Raw genomic sequence first — 19,948 nt, 5'->3', positions numbered from 1 at the left:
TAGCTACCCCCTGCATTGACCTTCTCTTTTTAGAGCAAAGGTTGAAAACTCAAATGCTTTTGGGGCCTGGCGAGCAACATGCATGGGAGAAATGGGCCTGGGATGTGATGCAAGGCGGGGCGGGCAGTGTGCTGAACTGGAGAGCCCTGTTCTCTCAAGAAAGCAGCTGCGCTCAGCTCCAGCTGCGTGCTGTGTGGGAGGCTGAGGGGCTGGTGTTGCCAGTTCTAGGTTTCAAGAAAAGCATGCAATTTGGATTTTTATAGATGGGGATTCGGATTTTTAAAACGCTGGCAAAGAACTTAAAAAATAACAGTAGCACTGTGTGTGTGAAACAGAATCTATAAATGGCTGGATTTAATCCAGGGGCTCCATTTGTGCCCTTTGATCTAGGCTGTAAGAAAGCTGTTTGTGGTTTGGGGCACCACTTGGAGCAGAGACTCCAGTCCTCTTCTGCTCTCTCAGGGCTCAGGATGACAAGGGATGGGCTACAGAGGGGAGCAGGTCAGGTGCGAACTGCAGGTGTGGCCTGTGCTGCCCCTAGTACAGATCTGGAAACTGAGGTCCCGCTTATCTCTTGCCCAACAGGGAAGTCCTCCTTGGGGGCGGCTCTCTTCCGCCTGGTGGAACCTGCAGCGGGCCGGATCCTCATTGATGGCGTGGACATCTGCAGTATCAGCCTGGAGGAACTGCGGTCCAAGTTCTCAGTTGTCCCTCAAGATCCTGTCCTGCTCTCAGGAACCATCAGGTGAATGTTGGCCCGTAGGCAGCACGGTATAGAGGCCAGGCTCCTGGGAGGGGCGGTAGGACCAGGATGCCAGGGCTGAGCTGCCTCTGGTTAGCTGGTGGCCAGTGCCTCAGTTTTGGGGCCTCTGATCTCTCCTTGTCACACTGGGGCCACTCACTGGCACTTGGAGTGCCCTTGAAGGTGAAATGAAGTTCTGATAGACACAAGAACGCTTTGTAAACCGTAATGTGCTAAAGGAAAGCAAAGAATAATTTTTATTATTATTTTTTTTAACCTGATGGGATTGGTCAGCTTTCAGTTCACCATTAAGCATTTGCACTGTGGCTACTATATTCTTTTATACCTAGATGTGGTTTATTCTCCTCTCTGCACCCTTGGGGCAACCGAGCTGATGGGGGCATTTTAGGCTGGGAGGGAGCACTTCTTCACGGATGCACATTCCAGGCAGGGGAGAAGTGAGAAATAATCCAGGCAGTTCAGTTGGCAAGCTGGGACTAAACTTGACCCAGATTCATGCTCCCGCTTAACAGCGCACGTTAGCTATGTGGGAACACTAAGGCATGGAGATTGAGGAAACCTAATGCATTAAAAATGAAGCCAGATTCCTCGTGTTTCAGGAATGTTTAAGGGACGTTCTTAGAGGCAAGAGGATAAACTTGACCCTTAGAGCTCTGTTCAATCATTTATGAATTTACTCCTCATTTCTTCCTCCCTCCCACCCCCTCCCTGTTTTTTTCCTCCCTCTCTCCTCCCACCCTCCCGTCTTCCCTCCCTCCCTCCCTCCTTTCATTCATTTAACTTGCCTTTACTGAGCCTTTGCCAGGTCCAGACATTGTACTAGGGACTGGGGACACTTTGATGAATGATCACTGCCCCTGCTGCCCCCAGGACTTCAGATTGTAGTCATGGGGGGTGGGTATAGAGATGTAAGAACCAACAAATTATAATACAAGGAGAGATTTGCTAGTTCAGAGATACGAACAAAGTGCTAAAGAAGCCCAGAGGTAGGACAAGTAGCTCTACGGGTGAATCCAGAAAGGCTCCACAGGGGAAGGGATATTTGAGCAGGGCCTTGAAGGATAAGTAGGAGCTTGCCTGGGAGAAAAAGGGGAGAAAGTCCTTCCAGGGAGAGTGCATAATATGCGCACAAACTGAGAACTTTAAAATGATTGCATTAGGGGCGCCTGGGTGGCTCAGTCGTTGAGCGTCTGCCTTCGGCTCAGGGCGTGATCCCAGGGTCCTGGGATCGAGCCCCACATCAGGCTCCTCCGCTGGGAGTCTGCTTCTTCCTCTCCCACTTCCCCTGCCTGTGTTCCCTCTCTTGCCGGCTGTCTCTCTCTGTGTCAAATAAACACATAAAATCTTAAAATAAATAAATAAATAAAATGCTTGCATTAGGGGAATGAGATAACATTTAGTGATAGATCTCTGTGTTAAGCTAGAACTTGGGGACATCTATTGTGCCTTGATATAGGAGTAGTGAGAATATGAATTCACATTTTTTGAGCATTTCTATGGGCCAACCCCATGCTTTAATGTTTTGTATCATTTAACAGTCACCACAACCCTTACGAGGTAGGCACCATTCTTATCCGTCCTTTACATGGGAAGACTCGGAACTTAGAGAGGAAAAGTGACTTGTTTCAGGAGACACACAAGTAAATGATAAAGATGAGGTATTACCCCAGGTAGCCTAATCCCTGAACCAGTGCTTTCCCTCCCTGCAGTAGGAAGAACATGGACTGGAGTACAGGAGACCTGGGTTCTCTATCCACTAAGGTTTCGTCTCTCTCTGAGTGTCTCTGATTCCAGCCCATCTCTCAGACTGACCTGTGGGGTGACCTTGACCAAGCATTTAACACCAATAAGCCATAATTTTCCCATCAATGAAGGATTTACTCATCTCTTGGGGGAGAGGGTGTCAAAGGGGCCATCCACGAAAGTGCTTTGGAGCTATCAAGTTTCATGCGGATAAGACATTCTGCCTTCTGCTTCTTTCATACAATCTAGCCCTCCGCACAAAGTGTGTGTGGCTGCCAAAACCGGGGAAAGATATAACAGATTAAAAATAGGTTTTAATCAGGACCGAGTGTTTGCGCAACAGAGGAGTGTTAATAACGTTGCCGATGCCAAATGCAAGTGCAAACCTTAACGGGTGTAAAGTCCAGATAGAGCCCAGCCTAATGTTGCTTGGACCATCAGTTAGGATTTTTTCACTGCGAGAGGCAGAAAAACTAACCCCACCACAATGAGATACCACCTCCCACCTAATAGGATGGCTATAATGAGAAAAAGAAAAAAGCAAAGGGAACATGACAAGTATTGCTGAGGATGTTGAAAAATTGGAACGCTCGTGCCCCATTGGTGGGAATATAAAATGGTACAGCCTCTGTGAAAAACAGTTTGGCAGCTTCTCAAAAAGTTAAATGTAGAATTACCATACGATCCAGCAATTCTTCCTCTAGGTATATACCCGAAAGAGTTGAAAGTGGGACTTGAACGGATATTTGTCTATCAGGGTTTGTAGCATTAATTCATAATAACCAAAAGGTGGAAACAACCCAAGTGTTTGGTCATCAACAGATAAGTGAATACACACACACACAAACACACACACACACACACACACACACACACACAAACACACACTGGAATATTAAAGAGCCATAAAAAAGAATGAATATTTGATACATGCCGCAACATGGATGGACCTTGAAAACATGCTCAGTGAAATATGTCAGACACAGGAAGACGAATGTTGTATATTTCCACTTAAAGGAGGTTCCTGGAGTAGGCAAATTCATAGAGACAGAAAATAAAATAGAAGTTACCAGAGGCTGAGGGAGGGGGAAGAGCTTAGTGGGTAGAGATAGGGATGATGAGTTTTGATGGATGGTCACACAACACTGTGAATGTATTTAATGCCACTGAATTGTACACTCACAAGCATTTAAATGATAAATATGTACATTCTAACACACATACACCTACACAGAGACACACACACAATCCCAAGTGGCTTAAGCTAAAAATGACCTCTTTGGCTCATGATACTGGGAAGGCCGAGACTGACTCAGGGGCCTAGTGTCCCCCAGCTGTGCTTTGGCTGCATTCCCAGCCTTCAGTGAGAGCCCCTGGGGACTCGGTGTGTCCCACTCCCAGAGCAAGATGGTTGCAGCCATCTACTGACGCCTGAGTCATTTGCTCCACCCCTGGAGTTGGCGGTAGAGGACCACCTGGACCACGTGGGCTTGAGAGCTGGGGACGAGGTGGTCTCCAGATAAAACTTGGGGGCTGCAGCCTGCAAAAGGGATGGGTACTGGGAAGGCACAAGAAATGACTGTTCTTGGTAATTCCATGGCTTTCTCTACACCCAGTAAAACCGTTCTAACCATTCTTGGTCATCTACCGTGCATGGGACAGCCTGTTCAATGGTTACATGTGGTTATGGAATACTTCTCCTCCTCTTCTCTGGCAGATTCAACCTAGATCCCTTTGATCGCTACACAGATGAGCAGATCTGGGATGTCTTGGAGAGGACATTCCTAAGCGTGACAGTAAGTAGCTCTAAGACCTGATTCTTGGTCTTCACCTGCCTCTTCAACAGCAGTGCCTGCTGGTCCTTTGGGGCTCATCTCACATGATATTTCAGATGTTGCCACTTTGGGGGCATGGGTTAAATAATCTCATGGAGATGAGATGATTTTGGATTCTTAAGTCAAGTCTGATGGCACTCAGACATCAACAGTGATCCAGACGCATGCCAGGCTCAGGGGACACAGCAAAAGCAAAGTAGATAAGGTGTTCGCCCTCCTGGTGCTTACGTTCGGTGGGAGATACAGACAACAAATAGACATAGAAGATGCTTTCAGATGGTGGTAAGTGCTGTGAAGGTGGCCACGAGACCAAAAGATACTTCGGTTGGGGAGCAGCTCTTTTACATGAAGTGGCCAAGCAAGGCGTCTTTAAAGTTGGGGCATTGGAGCTGAGACCCAATATTGAGGGGGCAGGAGGGCACAGATCTTTGAGAGAACATTCCAGGCACAGGAACTAGCAATATGCAAAGACCCTGAGAGCGGAGTGAGAGGGGCAGAGGTAAGGAAGAGAAAGATCAGTGGCTGGAGCATAGAGAGGTGAGGAGTGTTACAAAGTGCTCCGGGAGGGGCTGGTAGGGGTCAGGTTAGGTCTTACCCCGCAGCAGCCTACATGGCCACATGCCTACATAGCCTACATCTCATTTTCCTGGATATTATAGATCTCAATGTTACCCCAAGGATTGCAAGCAGAAGTGGTGGAAAGTGGAAGAAACTTCTCTGTGGGGGAGAGGCAGCTACTCTGCATCGCAAGAGCACTCCTTCGAAACTCCAAGGTGAGACCACGGAATGGCCACGGGCGGTCACGGATGACATGTGGCTTGGGAAACCACACTGGCTGTTTCTCCCTCCGTCTCCATAGGATAGTGGGTGCTGTGCTGTACGTCCTTTCCGCAAATACCTGAAGGGCTTCCTCATGTCGCTGATGGCCATTCTGTACATATCTGGCGTGGGAGAGGCATGTAGGTGGGGACTCAGCCTGGGCTCTCTCAAACCCTGATACTCTGCAGCCAAGCTGAAACGATCCACCACTAGAACCAAACCATGATGCACTTTCCTTACAAGAAGTTGAAAGTTTAGAAGCTTATTGATTTAACAGTTGCCTATTGTATATTTTTTCTACAACTTGGATGTAGGACATTCTCTTTATTAGAGTTGGAAATCAGATGACAGCTGTTCCAGGACAAAATTATTATTATTATTTCAGTTTCAGGTGTAGAATTTAGTGATTCATCACTTACAATACCCAGTGCTCATCACAGCAAGTGCCCTCCTTAATATCCATCACTCCCTTTGTTCTCTATAGTTCAGAGTCTGTTTCCTGGTTTGCCTCTCTTCCCTTCTCCCCATGTTCATCTGTTTTGTTTCTTAAATTCCACGTATGAGTGAAATCATATGGTTTCTGTCTTTCTCTAGCAGATTTATTTTGCTTAGCATAATACGCTCTAGTTCCATCCGTGTCATTGCAAATGCAAGATTTCATTCTTTTTTATGACTAGTATTCCACTGTATATATATATATATATCACATCTTATTTATCCATTCATCTGTCAATGGACATTTGGGCTCTTTCTATAATCTGGCTATTGTTGATAATGCTACTATAAACATTGGGGTGCATGTACCCCTTTGAATCAGTATTTTTGTATCCTTTGGGTACATACCTAGTAGTGCAATTGCTGGATGAATGTGGTAGTTCTATTTTCAACTTTTTGAGGAATCTCCATACTGTTTTCCAGTGGCTGCATCAGTTTGCACTCCCACCAACAGTGTAAGAGGGTCCCCCTTTCTCCACATCCTCGCCAACACCTGTTGTTTCTTGTGTTATTGATTTTAGCCATTCTGACAGGTGTGAGGTGATATCTCATTATAGTTCAAAACTATAATTTGCATTTCCCTGATGATGAGTGATGGTGAGCATCTTTCCATGTGTCTGTTGGCCATCTGGATGTCTTCTTTGGAAAAATGTCTGTTTATGTCTTCTGCCCATTTTTAAACTGGATTATTTGTTTTTTTTGGGTGTTGAGTTTGATAAGTTCTTTATTTTTCTTGGATACTAGCCCTTTATCAGATATGTCATTTGCAACTAGCTTCTCCCATTCCATAGGTTGCCTTTTACTTTTGTTGATTGTTTCCTTTGCTGTGCAGAGCTTTTTATCTTGATGTAGTCCCAATAGTTTATTTTTGCTTCTGTTTCCCTTGCCTCCTGAGACATGTCTAATAAAAAGGTGCTGTGGCTGATGTCAGAGAGATTGCTGCCTGTGTTCTCCTCTAGAATTTTGATGGTTTCCTGTCTCGCATTTAGGTCTTTCATCCATTTTGAATTTATTTTTGTGTATGGTGTAAGAAAGCGGTCCAATTTCATTCTTTCGCATGTTGCTGTCCAGTTTTCCCAGCACCATTTGTTGAAGAGAGTGTCTTTTTTCCAAAATTATCTATTTTTCAAAAGTTTCATCAGACGGTGCTTCTTGAAGCTTTCCAAGTATTGTACCAGTAGTTTTAGGCATTTGACTACCTGGGCTAGTAGTATCTGGACTGTCAGAGCTCTGGGGAAAAAGTGGGCAGAGCCCAGTGGGGTCAGAAGCTGGGAAGAAGGTTTCACAGGAAGGAGGACAATCTCCTTCTTTCCAGCAGAGAAGAGAGACAGGATTTGCAATATGCATGTAGCACTTTCTGAACTGCTCAGTTCCTTATTTTACAGTTACTAGACCACTGGTGCCAAAGTTACTTTCTCCATTGTTTCCCCAAACTTGAGCCATCACTTTATGACTTTTGTCATAATGTGTACCATCTCTCCTTTGACTTACCCGTGATGCCCTCTTTTTAAAAACAGCCTCATTCTAAACAGTAACATTTGTGAAATCATATTTCTGTGCTAGTTTTATCTTTCTAATGCATATTGTTAATAAAATAAAAATGTTAAAGTAAAGAGAAACCTTATCCATATTCCAGCCACACCATCTCACGTGCCATCCAAGCGTGTGTGCATGCCCCACTTTGGGGAACGTTGGTCTATGTTAATTTAGGCAAATCAGAAGGCAGTTCATAAACAAGAAGTTGCCGCTGGACCATTTTCATTTTCAAGAGTTTAATTCTCTGGTCACACACACACACACACACACACACACACACACAAGCTCTTTGTTGAGACCTAACATTCTCTAACATAATGGATGACTAGAGCTCGAAGTGGGGTTTGAACTCAATCCATATCTCTCACCTTCCAGCTTGGGGACTTCGTGGATTAGTGGTAGACCCAGGACTAGATCCAGGTCTCCGGCCCCAAGCAGGCTGTCCTCACCCCTGTTTTGTATTCACCAGATCATCCTTATTGATGAAGCCACAGCTTCCATTGACATAGAAACCGATAGCTTGATCCAGCACACAATCCGAGAAGCCTTCCAGGGCTGCACGGTGCTGGTCATTGCACACCGCATCACCACTGTGCTCGACTGTGACCGCATCCTGGTCATGAGCAATGGGAAGGTGAGAGCTGTGTCCCTGGGGCCAGGGGAGGGACCTGTGCTCAGGCCAGCATCCCAGGGGGCCTTTGGATCCTTCAAGACTAAGCTCAGTGGTGTCCCTCCCCCCCTTCCTTTCTTCGTCTCCCAGGTTGTAGAGTTTGACAGGCCTGAGGTCCTGCAGCAGAAGCCTGAGTCTCTGTTTGCTGCCTTGCTGGCAACAGCCAATTCTTCACTGAGTTAAAGAGAACCGGTGACTGCGTGGGGGCTGACGGCAGAGCCACGTGCAGCTGTGAGACCTGTAGTCCATGACCTTCTTGTGTAGAGATAGCTTCTTCTCCCGAAAGCGGAGGTCAAATGTGCTCAGGGGTGCTGGCAGTGGGGTAGAAAAGATGGGGGGAGCAAAACCTGGGATAGGCCATTCTGTAGCTCCCCAGGTCTGGGAAGCCCTGCACCATTTGAGACCATGTGAGCAAATCACGATGCGTCTCTTTTTAACTGATAGGTTGTGTAATTTCATAATAATGTGAAAGCTTATTATAGTTTTAAAAGTATTGCAAATGCTGTATTGAGTTTGTAAAAAAATAAAAGTAAGAAAAAGTCACATTCTCTGTTCTGCTTTCTTGTTAGCTAGTACTCATTCACTGCAGGGAGGAGAGAGTCCCTCATACTGACTTCTGGAAAAGGGACTTCATTGGCTAATGGAATGGAAAGGTCCAGAAAAAGTTCTAGGTTGGGTGTCAGTAGCTAAAAGATGTCTGTCTTGTGAACTCTGCTTCTTCTTCTCTCAGCTGTACTTTCCTTTTGTGGCTTCACTCTTTGGCCTCCTCGCTCCGCATAGTGATAGCAAGGCTGTCAGCAGCTCCAGGCTCATGTCCTGCCAGCTCAGAGCCCTGGGTCTGCTTTCCCCAAATGACTCCAGCAAAAGCTCCATGGCTAAATTTCATTGGGTCGACTTGGGTCATGTGCTCATCCCTGAACCAATCACATGCTAGGCTGTTGGAATACAGTGACAAGCCCGGTCCCAAGTCCCATGCCTACACCTGGACCTGGGGATGGGGTCAGCTGTCCTGAATCACATGGGCTGAGAATGGAGGGGGTTATTTCTCCAAAATAAAATTGGGATGGTCTTCCTACATGAAGGAGAAATGGATATGGACACGGGGCAGGCCCAAAATAGCAGCTGTCTACCATGTTTATTTACTGATTAGAGCATAAGTGGATGGAATAAAGAGTTAGTTTATAACATATGCCAACCGGAAATAAGATTATTGGTCTCCCTACTCCGCCAAGTAGTTACAGATACATACATAGAAAAAGGTAATTATTTTCAATTTACCACCAGGGAGAACTCATTGCAGTGTCTGGTCTCGGTATAAGAAAAATCAATTCAGTAAACAAATACTTCCTGCTCCGTTTCTTGCACCGGGGAGGGTGCTGGGAGTGTAATGAAGTCCCCTTCCTCATGGAATTTGGGATCTTATGAGAATGAGTGAACAGTGAACAAGGAAACAGATGGTTCCAGAACTGAGTGGCAGGAGGTGAGGACAGGGTGCAGGAGCTGAGGACAGTTAGAGCAGGCTTTCAGGTAGAAGCAAGGTTGTGGTTTACTGACCTGAAACCTGAACAAACATTTGCTGGTGCAAGAAAGAATGTTCCAGGCAGGCAGAACAGCAAACAAATCCCCTCGGGAAAGAACTATGACAGGCTGATGTAATCCTTGGACCAAACAGAGGAAAAAGCCCAAGTTCCAGAGTTAGTGAGACATATACATCACCTTCTGTTCCCTTCCTGAGGTTTTAGGTAACCTCTGCTTCTCTTCCCAAGGCCTTTCCCCAGGTGAGTGTCTTTTCTCTCTTAAAAATCCCTTTGCCCAATTTATCCCTTTCCCCTGGGCCCTTGCCTTTTGTTTCTTAGACCCTGAAAAGCACTGGGAGCCCCTTCTGCTCCCATCCCATCTGAACCCTGGGGTCACAGAGCTGCTTATCTGCAAGTCGAAAGTGACTGTATTCGCCCTGCCCTGGCCCCTCCCAGAACTCCTGTGGGACAACTGCATGCATCACCTGTGAGAAGGAGCTTCACAGACTGAGTGCCCCTTGGCCGTGATCCTTGACCCAAGCGTCCTTCCCCAGGCCAGCTGTAGCGGCCATATTTTCTTGGAGTTGGCCAGCAGATGGCAGGCTCTTCCCAAAAATGAGGGGCGAGCCTGCTGGTTTCCGATCTAGATCCACTGAGAATCCGCTAGGGGGAGTGTGGACCCCTGAGGTAGAGCACAGAAGACAGCCTTTCCCCACCTTCCCTTGAAGCAGCCTCTCCTGCTGGAAGGATTAGAATTACCCAAGGAATCCCGAAAACACTGATGTCCACTCCTGGAAGTTCTGATTCATTGGTTTAAGGTGGAGACTGAGCCTTGGGATTTTTTGAAAGCTTCAGGTGAACCTAATGTGAAGCAAAAGTTGAGAACCTTTGGCTCCAAGCAGCAATAAAACAGAACTTTTTGAAAAATTATATGTATATTTTAACAATATTGGTAATATTTTTAAGCTGAGTGGTTAAGTATATGACTTTCTTTTCTTTAAATAATGCTTAAATATGTATTTTTTGGTCATCTGAACTATTTTGTATTAAATTTTAGAAATCGGTATTTGATATACAAAAAATAATGCAAACAATCATTGTAATGACTGAATGTGGAACTCGATTCTACTTTCTTATATTTGTCTAATGGTTTGCTGTTATGTATATTCTCAATGACATCCTGGTGGGGAGGAGATCAGAGTATTTTGGGTGTCCAGTTATTTTTTTTTTATTTTAGTCCTTAATTAAATTAATTAATTAATAATTTGTTGTTGTTGTCTTAATTTTCTTAATTCCAGTTAGTTACCATACAGTGTAATATTAGTTTCAGGTGTACGATAAAATGATTCGACACATCCGTACATGCCCGGTGCTCATCAGGACAAGTGCCCTCCTTAGTCCCCATCGCTTACTTCCCCCACCCCCACCCACCTGCCCTCTGGTAACCATCAGTCTGTTCTCTAGAGTTAAGAGGTGCCCAGGGGTTTTAAAGGACCTGATTTATCCCCTGGTCTAGCCTTCTCCAAGCTAGCCTTCCTCCTGGTCAAATGCAGTGAACGACTTCTACCCAAGCTGGGTGATGTGGTCCACAGTGACGACAGGTGGGGGTACAGATGAGAGGAAGTAATAGTGCTACTGGCCCTGGCCCTGCCCTGCATCATCCCCAGCTGTGGACACTCTCTTTTAAGAGAAACGCTGCTAAATGGAGGCTGGCCAAAGGATGACCACCAGGGAACCAGGTTCACTCTTCACTTTCCTGAAGGACTTCCTCTAGAAGTCACTCCAAAGGTCGGTCCCAGGCTCTGAAGGCACAGACGTTCAGGTCATTGGAAAAGTCCCACTAGGGAGTAGCTGGTTTGGGGCAGGGAGCTCTCAATGTCTGGAAGCCTTCTCTGACAGCTCTCCGGGGTGCGGGGTGAGGGGGCATAGCTGATATCCGCAGGCTCGGAACATTCCTCCAAGGCTGAGTGCTGGCAGGGATGCTGTATGTGTGGGAAATTGGATCGGATAACGTCTGTGGCGCATGTGATGCTGGGACGCAATTATAAACAGAAAATTGCCGGATGGCAGGGGCTCTCAAACTTGAATGCGCACCGGCATCGCCTGGAGGGCTAACACACAGCTTGCTGGCTCCCACCCCCGTACTTTCTGATTTAGTGGGTCTGGGGCTTGAGAATTTGCCTTTTTAACAAGTTTCCAGATGTTGCTGATATTGCTGCTCAGGGACCACACTCTGAGAACTCACGGGTTAGCCAAGATTATTCTGTCCTATGTGATTTAGACAGGAGGTTTGTTTTTTTGTTTTTGTTTTTTTTTAGATTTTATTTATTTATTTGTCAGACAGAGAGAGAGAGTACAAGCAGGGGGAGCGGCAGGCAGAAGAAGCAGGCTCTCTGCTGAGTGAGGGGCCCGATGCGGGGCTTGATCCCAGGACCCTGAGATCATGACCTGAGCTGAAGGTAGACACTTAACCCAATGAGCCACCCAGGTGTCCCAAGACAGGAAGATTTTTAAACCCTCATTTTAACATGTTCCTCCAAGTTTATGTATTTTCAGGGCACTTTAATTTTTATGACTTCTTCTGGTTCAGACCCCCTGAGCATTTCAGTAGGCAATACAGACTCTCCTTTTCTCCATCACGTTGACCTGGGAGAACCCAGGGCTTTCCTTTATTTCCTTTGTACTTGTGGATGACTCCCGTGACATTTGGGGCCAAAAGAGAGGTTTCTATCCCAGTAACTCAACAACTTCCGATTGAATATCAGGCACCGTCTTCTTCTTTTTTATTTTTTTAAATGATCTTATTAATTTATTTATTTGACAGAGAGAGAGAGAGCACAAACGGGGGAGCAGCAGGCAGAGGCAGAGGCAGAAGCGGGCTCCCTGCTGAGCAAGGAGCCCGATGCAGGGCTCGATCCTAGGACCCCAGGATCACGACCCGAGCCAATGGCAGGTGCTTCACCAACTGAGCCACCAAGGCGTCCCCACGCACCAGCTTCTTAAGGAGTCTCTCCCTGTCTACTCCCTCAGACTCCAGGGTCCTCCAGAGAATATGCCCCGGGGTTCTCTCCACCCCCCGCCTCCCAGTTCCCGGACACATGTTACGCAGCTCAGTTCTTGATTTTGATGGCTTTTCCTGCCAGACAAGTCACGAGGATCTCACAGTCTACCCAGGAGACGTAACAAAGCACTTCTGTAAACAAAACCAGTTTCTGCCCTATGATACCAGCTGTTAAGATAGTACAATTTCACCCCATTATCCTAAAAGCCCCCTATTCTATTCCCCCCCCACTCCTGACTCACTTAAATAACTCTCTGGAATTCAACTCTGTCGGAGTCAGAAGCAAATTCGAAGATGGTTAGTCTGGGTGTTCCCTAGCCTGTGGTCCATGGAACCTGGAGCTAGATTCAGAGGACCCAAGAGCTCGGATAGGGAAAAACTGTGTCTTTTTTTTTTTTTTTTAACTAACTGATATTTAGCATTTCCACTGATTATGAATGAGGTGGCAAACTGTAATAGTATTATTATTACCTGTGACCTTATCACCCACCAATAGAATCATAGATATTCCTTTGAATTGCGACGTCATTTTACTTCACACGTCAATATAGAAATATATATTATAGTATCCAACTTTGGTTTTTTTAACCATGTTTCTTTATGATTGGTTTTCTTCGCAATCCTATGTGCTTTATTTTACATATTAGAAACACTATTCTGAGAACGCACGAGAATGCCAAAGAGATCTATGGCACAAAGAAGGTTAAAACCCTGGTTTAATTCAGTTCCTGATTTTATAGAGGGAAACTGAGTCCCAGAAAGAGAAGGTGCCTTGCCTACACCACTGGCTTTTAATAGCCTGGCTTGAAATTCGAATCTGAATCAGGGAGGAAAGGCATTGAGAGGAAGGGACAGGCAGACAGCAAGGGCTGGCGATAAAGGCCTTACCCCAATAGCCTGGTCAGGCACGGTCCGCTCAGGGCAGGGGGTGGATGGGCTGGCCCCTTCGCAGAAGTTCTAGTTCTGATGCCTGGCCTACCCCCACCCAGTTCCGGTCACCATTGCAGCAAGTGTGAGCAGTTATCATGGCAAAACCATTTCTCTTTACAGCAAAGAGGAGTACAATTTTCTGATTTAATAATGATAGTTCTTGCCAAATCTTTGGCTCCCGAGTGCTTTGTCATACGAGCTGCATTCTAGCAACAATCGTACTGATCCAGAAGCTTCTGTTCCAATATAAGGGCCTCAGTACCACTCGGCATTTACTGAAATGCTCCCCACCTCTTCTCCCCACACCCATTGATATTCCTCACGATTCTGGGGTTGTGCCTGGTTCCTGACTTAGAACTTGCAGAGCACTTCCACGGACATCATTTCCCACTTATGCACGCCGTAGGATTGTGTACCATCCGTTGGTAGAGATAGCTGGGAGTTTTCACTCTGAGCTCCCTACGTGAGAGGAAGGAACAAGGTCTTCACTACTTGGGGGCACCTGGGTGGCTCAGTCGGTTAAGCCTCTGCCTTCGGCTCAGGTCATGATCCCAGGGTCCTGGGATGGAGCCCCACATCCATCAGGCTCCTTGCTCTGCTTCTCCCTCTCTCTCTCTCTGCCTGCTGCTCCCCATGCTTATGCTCTCCCCAACAGCCCTGTCAAATAAATAAATAGATTCCTTAAAAAAAAATACGATCTTCACAACTCAGCCATGTAAAGGAAGAATGAAGCTGTTCACAATAAGCCAAGTTTTCCTGGTCCTGAGAAGGCAGGGCCACCACCTTTCCTGTGTGTAGGGCTTTTGTGTTCTCTGGCTCAGCTCTGAGCCAAGGGACTTGCTCAGGGCTTTAAGCTCTGAGTGGTGAAGCTGAGGCCGGAGCTCATGCTTTCTGCCCAAGAGCATGTTTTGGCCTTTATTAGAGAGCTTGTCCTCTAATTGTTGCAGGCCTGTGTTTCTGCTTCACTCATCTGTTTGTTTTAAAAGCCCATTCAAATTCCAAACTACTTTCTAAATTCATTCGACATCAACTTTTGTTTGTTCTTCCTACAACGACTCCTTCCTTAGTTCATAAGGCAAACAAACAAAAATGAAAAACCCGAGCCCCTTCCTTTAGCAGATAAGCTGTGTACTTCCATTGGGCAGATTCCCACAGTAACCCAAAGGTAGGAGGCTTATTTCTCCTGAGATCCTGCTAATTAAAAAAATATATATATTATTCGCAAAGAATAGTTACCACGTATTGAGTGTTTGCAATGTCTAAGACCCTGGGTAAGCACTTGCCTTACATTACCCAATCCTCACTTAACTTCCAATGCTTTCAAGTTAGTGGTCTCATTTTGTAGTTGGGGAAATTGAAATTTAGAGGTTTGAGCTCAGATCTGATTCCAGAGTTTCTATTCTTAACCATTATATGCTACTGACTCTGCAATGCCACACAGTGATTTCTGTATATATATACAGAAATATACACACACACATATATATACATTTTTAAAGTTATTTACAGGGGCGCCTGGGTGGCTCTGTTAGTTAAGCGTCAGCCTTCGGCTCAGGTCATGATTTCAGGGTCCTGGGATGGAGGCCCTTGGAGGGCTCTGTGCTCAGAGCGGGATTTGCTTCTCCCTCTCCCTTTGCCCCTCCTCCTCCCCCTGCTCTCTCTCTCTCTCTCTCAAATAAATAAAATCTTTTAAAAAAGTTATTTACAAAACTGTTTCTGAGGTTGATTGAGCTTGTGTCTTTTATGGTTTGTTGAAGATATGCCAGTAAAGGAGGGGATAGGGAGAATCTGAGACAGACTCGCTTTGGAATAAGGGCCTCACTGAGCTGCGGAGCTGGGGAAATGACCAAGAGGAGTGCTCTTGAAAGCTTGCACCCGGCACCACCACTGGTGTTTGGGGGTGCAGACTCCTGATACATGCATACATATTTATTCACAAATGAAGCCTAGCATATGCATACATATCATTGTCCCATTATATTCATACAAAAAATATCCTTTTTGTAAGGATGAAGAAGAATATAGAAAGGATTTCTTTTTTTTTTAAAGATTTTTATTTATTTATTTATTTGAGAGAGAGAGAGAGAGAGAGAGAGCAGGCACACACAAAGAAGCAGACTCCCTGCTGGGCAGAGAGCCTGATGTGGGGCTGGGTCCCAGGACCCCAAGATCACGACCTGAGCCAAAGGCAGACATTCAACTGACTGAGCCACCCAGGCGCCCCTAGAAAGGATTTCTAATATTTTCTTCCTGTACTCCAATGGGTTCTCCTGTCCCCCTCAGCCCCCGGGGGGTGTCTACGCCCTGCTCGGATCTCAGTGTCCTGGCCTCCAGTGGGTGTCCATGCTATCTGGGACAGGAGCTTGTCAGTTCGTTTCCTCAGGCCCCCCTTTGGCAGAAACGGCACAACGCCCCCTCCATCATTTCGCTCCAGAATCGGTGGCCTGACAGCCCAAACAATCATCTTCATGTAGCACCAAAATACTGCGTGTCTCCGCAGAGATCAGCCTCTGCCAGACCTTCGATGAACTTGGCGGAAAAACTGCTCATCAGGCTGCTGTGAACTTGACAGCATTCAAATCTGTTTGGGAATCATGAAAGCGAGTCTGGGCTGTGTTGCGGAGACCTCCCGGAGCGGTCGTGAAGATCAAGTGATAAAAGGGAGAAGAACTTCATCATACACAAAGGGCTCTACAAATGTCAAGTGATATTATTAGCAGTGATTTGCATTTATAGAGGAAGGAATGGAAGCAAAAAAGGAGACACAGACCTGCCTAAGGACAGCTTCTGCAGGCAGCCCTCCCCTGAGGCCAGGGAGGCTTCCTTCTCGTATCTTTTTCTACCAGGCAATCAATCGTGTACACACCCTCCCCACTTTCCACCTCCCTTTTGGGCAGGAAGCGAAGTACCACGTTGGGGGCGGTAGCCTCCCTGGGAACTGCATCCCCAGGACGTGGAGGAGCCAGAAACAGCCAGCAGGGGGCGGGATTGACCAGGATAAGAGTAAGAAGAGGCTTGGGGCAGGCTTGAAATACTACAGTAAAATGTGGCATCAAATCCGCGGGAGTTAGGTGGGGAAGGTCTTCCCAGGTGTCCAAATAATTCTTAAAAATGAATCCAGATTTGTCATTTCGGAATTTAGAGATTTGCTTGCTCCTAACCCTTCCCTGCCCACTACGGAATTCTTCAGCCAACTCTGAGCAAGGCCCCACAGCCAGGCACTCGAAGAATCTCAAGACATTGGAAAAGTCCTGCCCTCCGGAGTTTGCAAAGCTTGGAGTGAGGTAAATGGGGAACTTTTATATGCAAGAATTAGCTCTCAGTGCCAGCCCCTGACTTACGTTCATTTAATTCAAGAAAAAAAAAGCGCTCAGATTTGCCTTTTATTTTTGGGTAAATGAATGAGATTTTCTCTGTGTTGAAGATTGGATCCCCCCACCCCCAACACACACACCTCGTCCCCTGACCTCAGAGTTGCTTTCCCTTTGCAGGAGCACGGAGAGGGAGGTCCCTGACTGGGAGTCAGGAGACGCGGCTACTGGTCTCAGCCTTGCCCCAAGCCAGTCGTGGAGGGTCTCTGATTCCTCACTGTCCTCACCTGTAGAATGGGGGCTGGTGAGCGGCATTTTCTCCTTTACTTATACAAAGCTGTGATGTGACAGGCTAGGAAGGGGCAGCCGAGCAAGCACACTGCATGAACTTCGGCTGTCACTGAAGGAGGGGGCCGGGGCAGTGCCCTTTAATGTGGCAGAGGGAATGTTGGTCCCCCAGAGTTCCCTCCACAGGCGTGCTGGGAGCGACAGTTGAATGGGGCAGTTGGAGAGGAGGGCTCCAGGCAGGTGGGACAGGGAAGCTGAATCTGAGGTCCGTGGATGGAAGAAGACTCAGGCTACACGCAGCCGGCAACACCCGCCGAGCCCCATGACTTTGGACCCTTCCTCCTCATCCTCTCCTCCTCGGGACGCTAGCGTTTCTTGCCCAGGTAGAGCTTCTCTCTGTAGCGGTCAGCGCCTGGTGCCCGTGTCTGTCTTCCCCAGTTCAGGCTGTGGAGGGCGGCACCACGCCCATTGTAGCTGCCCCCGCGGGAGTCGGCAGGGACCTGTGGCCTCCCAGAGCGGAAGGGAGGCTTGGGGGCCCTTCCATTTTGGAACCCACTGGTACGTACAAGAAAAAGTAGACATGCCAAGCCAGGATATCCAAATTTGTGACATACAAAAGCCTACATTGAATAAATGAAGTCTTCTAACACACACAGAGACACACTGTCCTGTTCACAATTTCATCACAGGATTTATTTAAAAAAAAAAAAACACACCACCACCGTTCACGGTGCACTCCCGCATGGTTCACACAGGTCTAAGATGGGAGTTCTCATCTTCCTTCCATCTTGTCCGAATATCTCTGTAACTTCAAGGGTGACCTCATTTGGAGACATCACACAGGTCACTTTGTGGGACCCTGTGGGAATGAGAGGCCTTGGGCAAAGCCCCCACCCCATTCCTGCCCCCCAGGCTTAGCATCCGCTAATCTGTTTGAGCTTCCTTCTGCCCTCTCTCCACTTCCTGCCTCCCTCTCCTCCTGGCTCTCCTCTGGCTCTCCACTTGGGTGCTGGGGACAGCTGGACAGAGCTTTTCCTCTGAGCTGGAGGCTGGTCAGGGCCTGGAGGAAAGGGACATGGGAGTTGGGGAGAGGACATGAGGCCACTGGATACTGGTAATTTGGGTGGCTTGAAATTAAGAATTTATTTATCAAGAAATCAACAGAGGCTGTAATCTCTTATCTGGGAAGGATTTTATCATTAACAGTGTATTTGCATTTGACTGATGCAGGGGACTCCTAAGGAAGGACTTCCACTATAGGCACAAAGGAAAACTAAGAATCCAATTCTCAAATAAGAATCGCTACTTGTTAATTTTCTGGGTTAGAAAGGCAGAAATGGAACATAATTGAGCAAAGTAAGTAGATGCGGAAAATATTTCTTCTTGAAACACCCTCTAGATATCTTTTGTCCTCCCTTTTGGAGAGCAAGGATAGAGAAAAATGAATCCATTATAAGGAAAACAGCAGTGCAAATGTGAGGATAAATGCCGAGTCTCCCAGAGCCCCAGAGTCAGGGAGACACTAAGGCATGGTGGGGATTGTGGCAAACTAATGCATGTGTGCCCTTCCAGAAAAGGATTGCTGCTCCTCAGTGTGGGGGACAGTAGCCACGTGGGCATGCAGAGCTCTTGATATTTTGTCACAAGCCAGAAGTCTTTTTTCTTTTAATATGATCTCTCATAATTCAAATTCAGAAAAATTTAAAAACTGTACAGGCTAAATAAAATGGGCCTGCATGTCGTAAGTGGTCCATCATCCACTAGCTTGTGTCCACTGCTCTAAACAGACACCTTCCGGCTTCTACCTTGTCAGGTCCATGCAGGTCAGGTTAGGAAAGCAGAGGGAGGCACCAGGGACCTTCTTCCATCCCCTGCCAACCCTCAGATGCTCAGAGTGGGACAAACCTGCCAGGAACAGAGTCATGATGGCTGCAGGGGCCCTGGCCCGGTGCTGTCTTCTCTCCTTTCAGCTGCCATCAGGGCCCCCCCACCCCCACCCCCTGGCTGCCAGCAAGCAGATTTGCCGCTCCAGGCTGCTCCTCACTCCTGGCAGCGGATGGCACGACAGACGGGGATAGAGACGTTAGCCAAAGCAGACTTCCTGATTTAAAGTCTCATTTTCCCCCCGGGGCTGCCAAATTTAGCAAGGTGCCATTCNTGCTGCAATGCTTCCAAGCCGTCTTAGGTAATCATAACTGTATTCCCTGCGGAGTGCTCAAGGAAATTACCTCCCAGCACCAATTTCCTACGCACTCTGATTACCTGAACACGGCCAGGGAGGCCTGGTCTCCTGTTTGGCATCTTGGAATCCAGACCCCTTAAGATGAGCGGATGACAGCTGCTGCCAGGATTCTTTGCCATTAGGAAAGTGAGAAAAATTACAGAGGTCATAGTAACGGTGCTGCATGGATGGTGAAGCCCACACTCTCGGGAGGAGGAATTCTGGGTGCTGGAGACGGGGCCATGTAGTTTGGACGGGAGAGAAATTGCAGCTGGGTTGCTGGGGGTGAGCAGAGGGACACAGTGGCTGTCCTCGCATGTCTGAGGGCGCGTAAGGCGGGGTAAATGTAGCCCGCATGGTACTGAGCACAGAGCCTCTGTTGCAGGAAAATCACGTTCAGTTCCACAGAAAGAAAACAATTCATTCCCTGTAGGGCTATTTTTAAAAAAAAAAAAAAGGTTTAACTTTTTATTTTGAAATGATTTTAAGCTACATAAAAGTAACAACAATAATGCTAAGAAATTTTAACTACCCTTCACTCTGAATTGCAAATTAACATTTTGCCACATTTGCTTTAACATGCTCTCTCTATGCATAATTATTATTTTCCTGACACATTTGAGAGTAAATTGCAGACATTTTGCTCCATTATCTCTAAATACTTGAGTATATATTTCCTAAGAATAAGGAAATTCTCTTATATAACCATAATTATCACAGTTATTAATTGTCAAATTGTACAATTATCAACATCAGAAA

General features: G+C 46.7%; 1 protein-coding gene across 1 annotated transcript in view; it reads left to right on the top strand.

Annotated features, from left to right (window-relative positions):
* The window catches only part of ABCC11 (ATP binding cassette subfamily C member 11), a 69,297-nt gene extending 61,253 nt beyond the window's left edge, over positions 1-8,044 (top strand). Inside the window, exons 26-30 of the mRNA XM_008702776.2 lie at positions 586-745; positions 4,224-4,302; positions 5,001-5,114; positions 7,661-7,825; positions 7,952-8,044. Coding sequence (XP_008700998.1) covers positions 586-745; positions 4,224-4,302; positions 5,001-5,114; positions 7,661-7,825; positions 7,952-8,044 — 611 coding nt within the window. The remainder of the gene's footprint in view (positions 1-585; positions 746-4,223; positions 4,303-5,000; positions 5,115-7,660; positions 7,826-7,951) is intronic.
* The last annotated feature ends 11,904 nt before the right edge of the window (positions 8,045-19,948 follow it).

Source organism: Ursus maritimus, unplaced genomic scaffold, assembly GCF_017311325.1.
Source record: "Ursus maritimus isolate PB19 unplaced genomic scaffold, ASM1731132v1 scaffold_19, whole genome shotgun sequence".
Taxonomy (NCBI): domain Eukaryota; kingdom Metazoa; phylum Chordata; class Mammalia; order Carnivora; family Ursidae; genus Ursus; species Ursus maritimus.
Note: the sequence above shows the minus strand (reverse complement) of the source record. Positions and strands in the feature narration are given on the sequence as shown.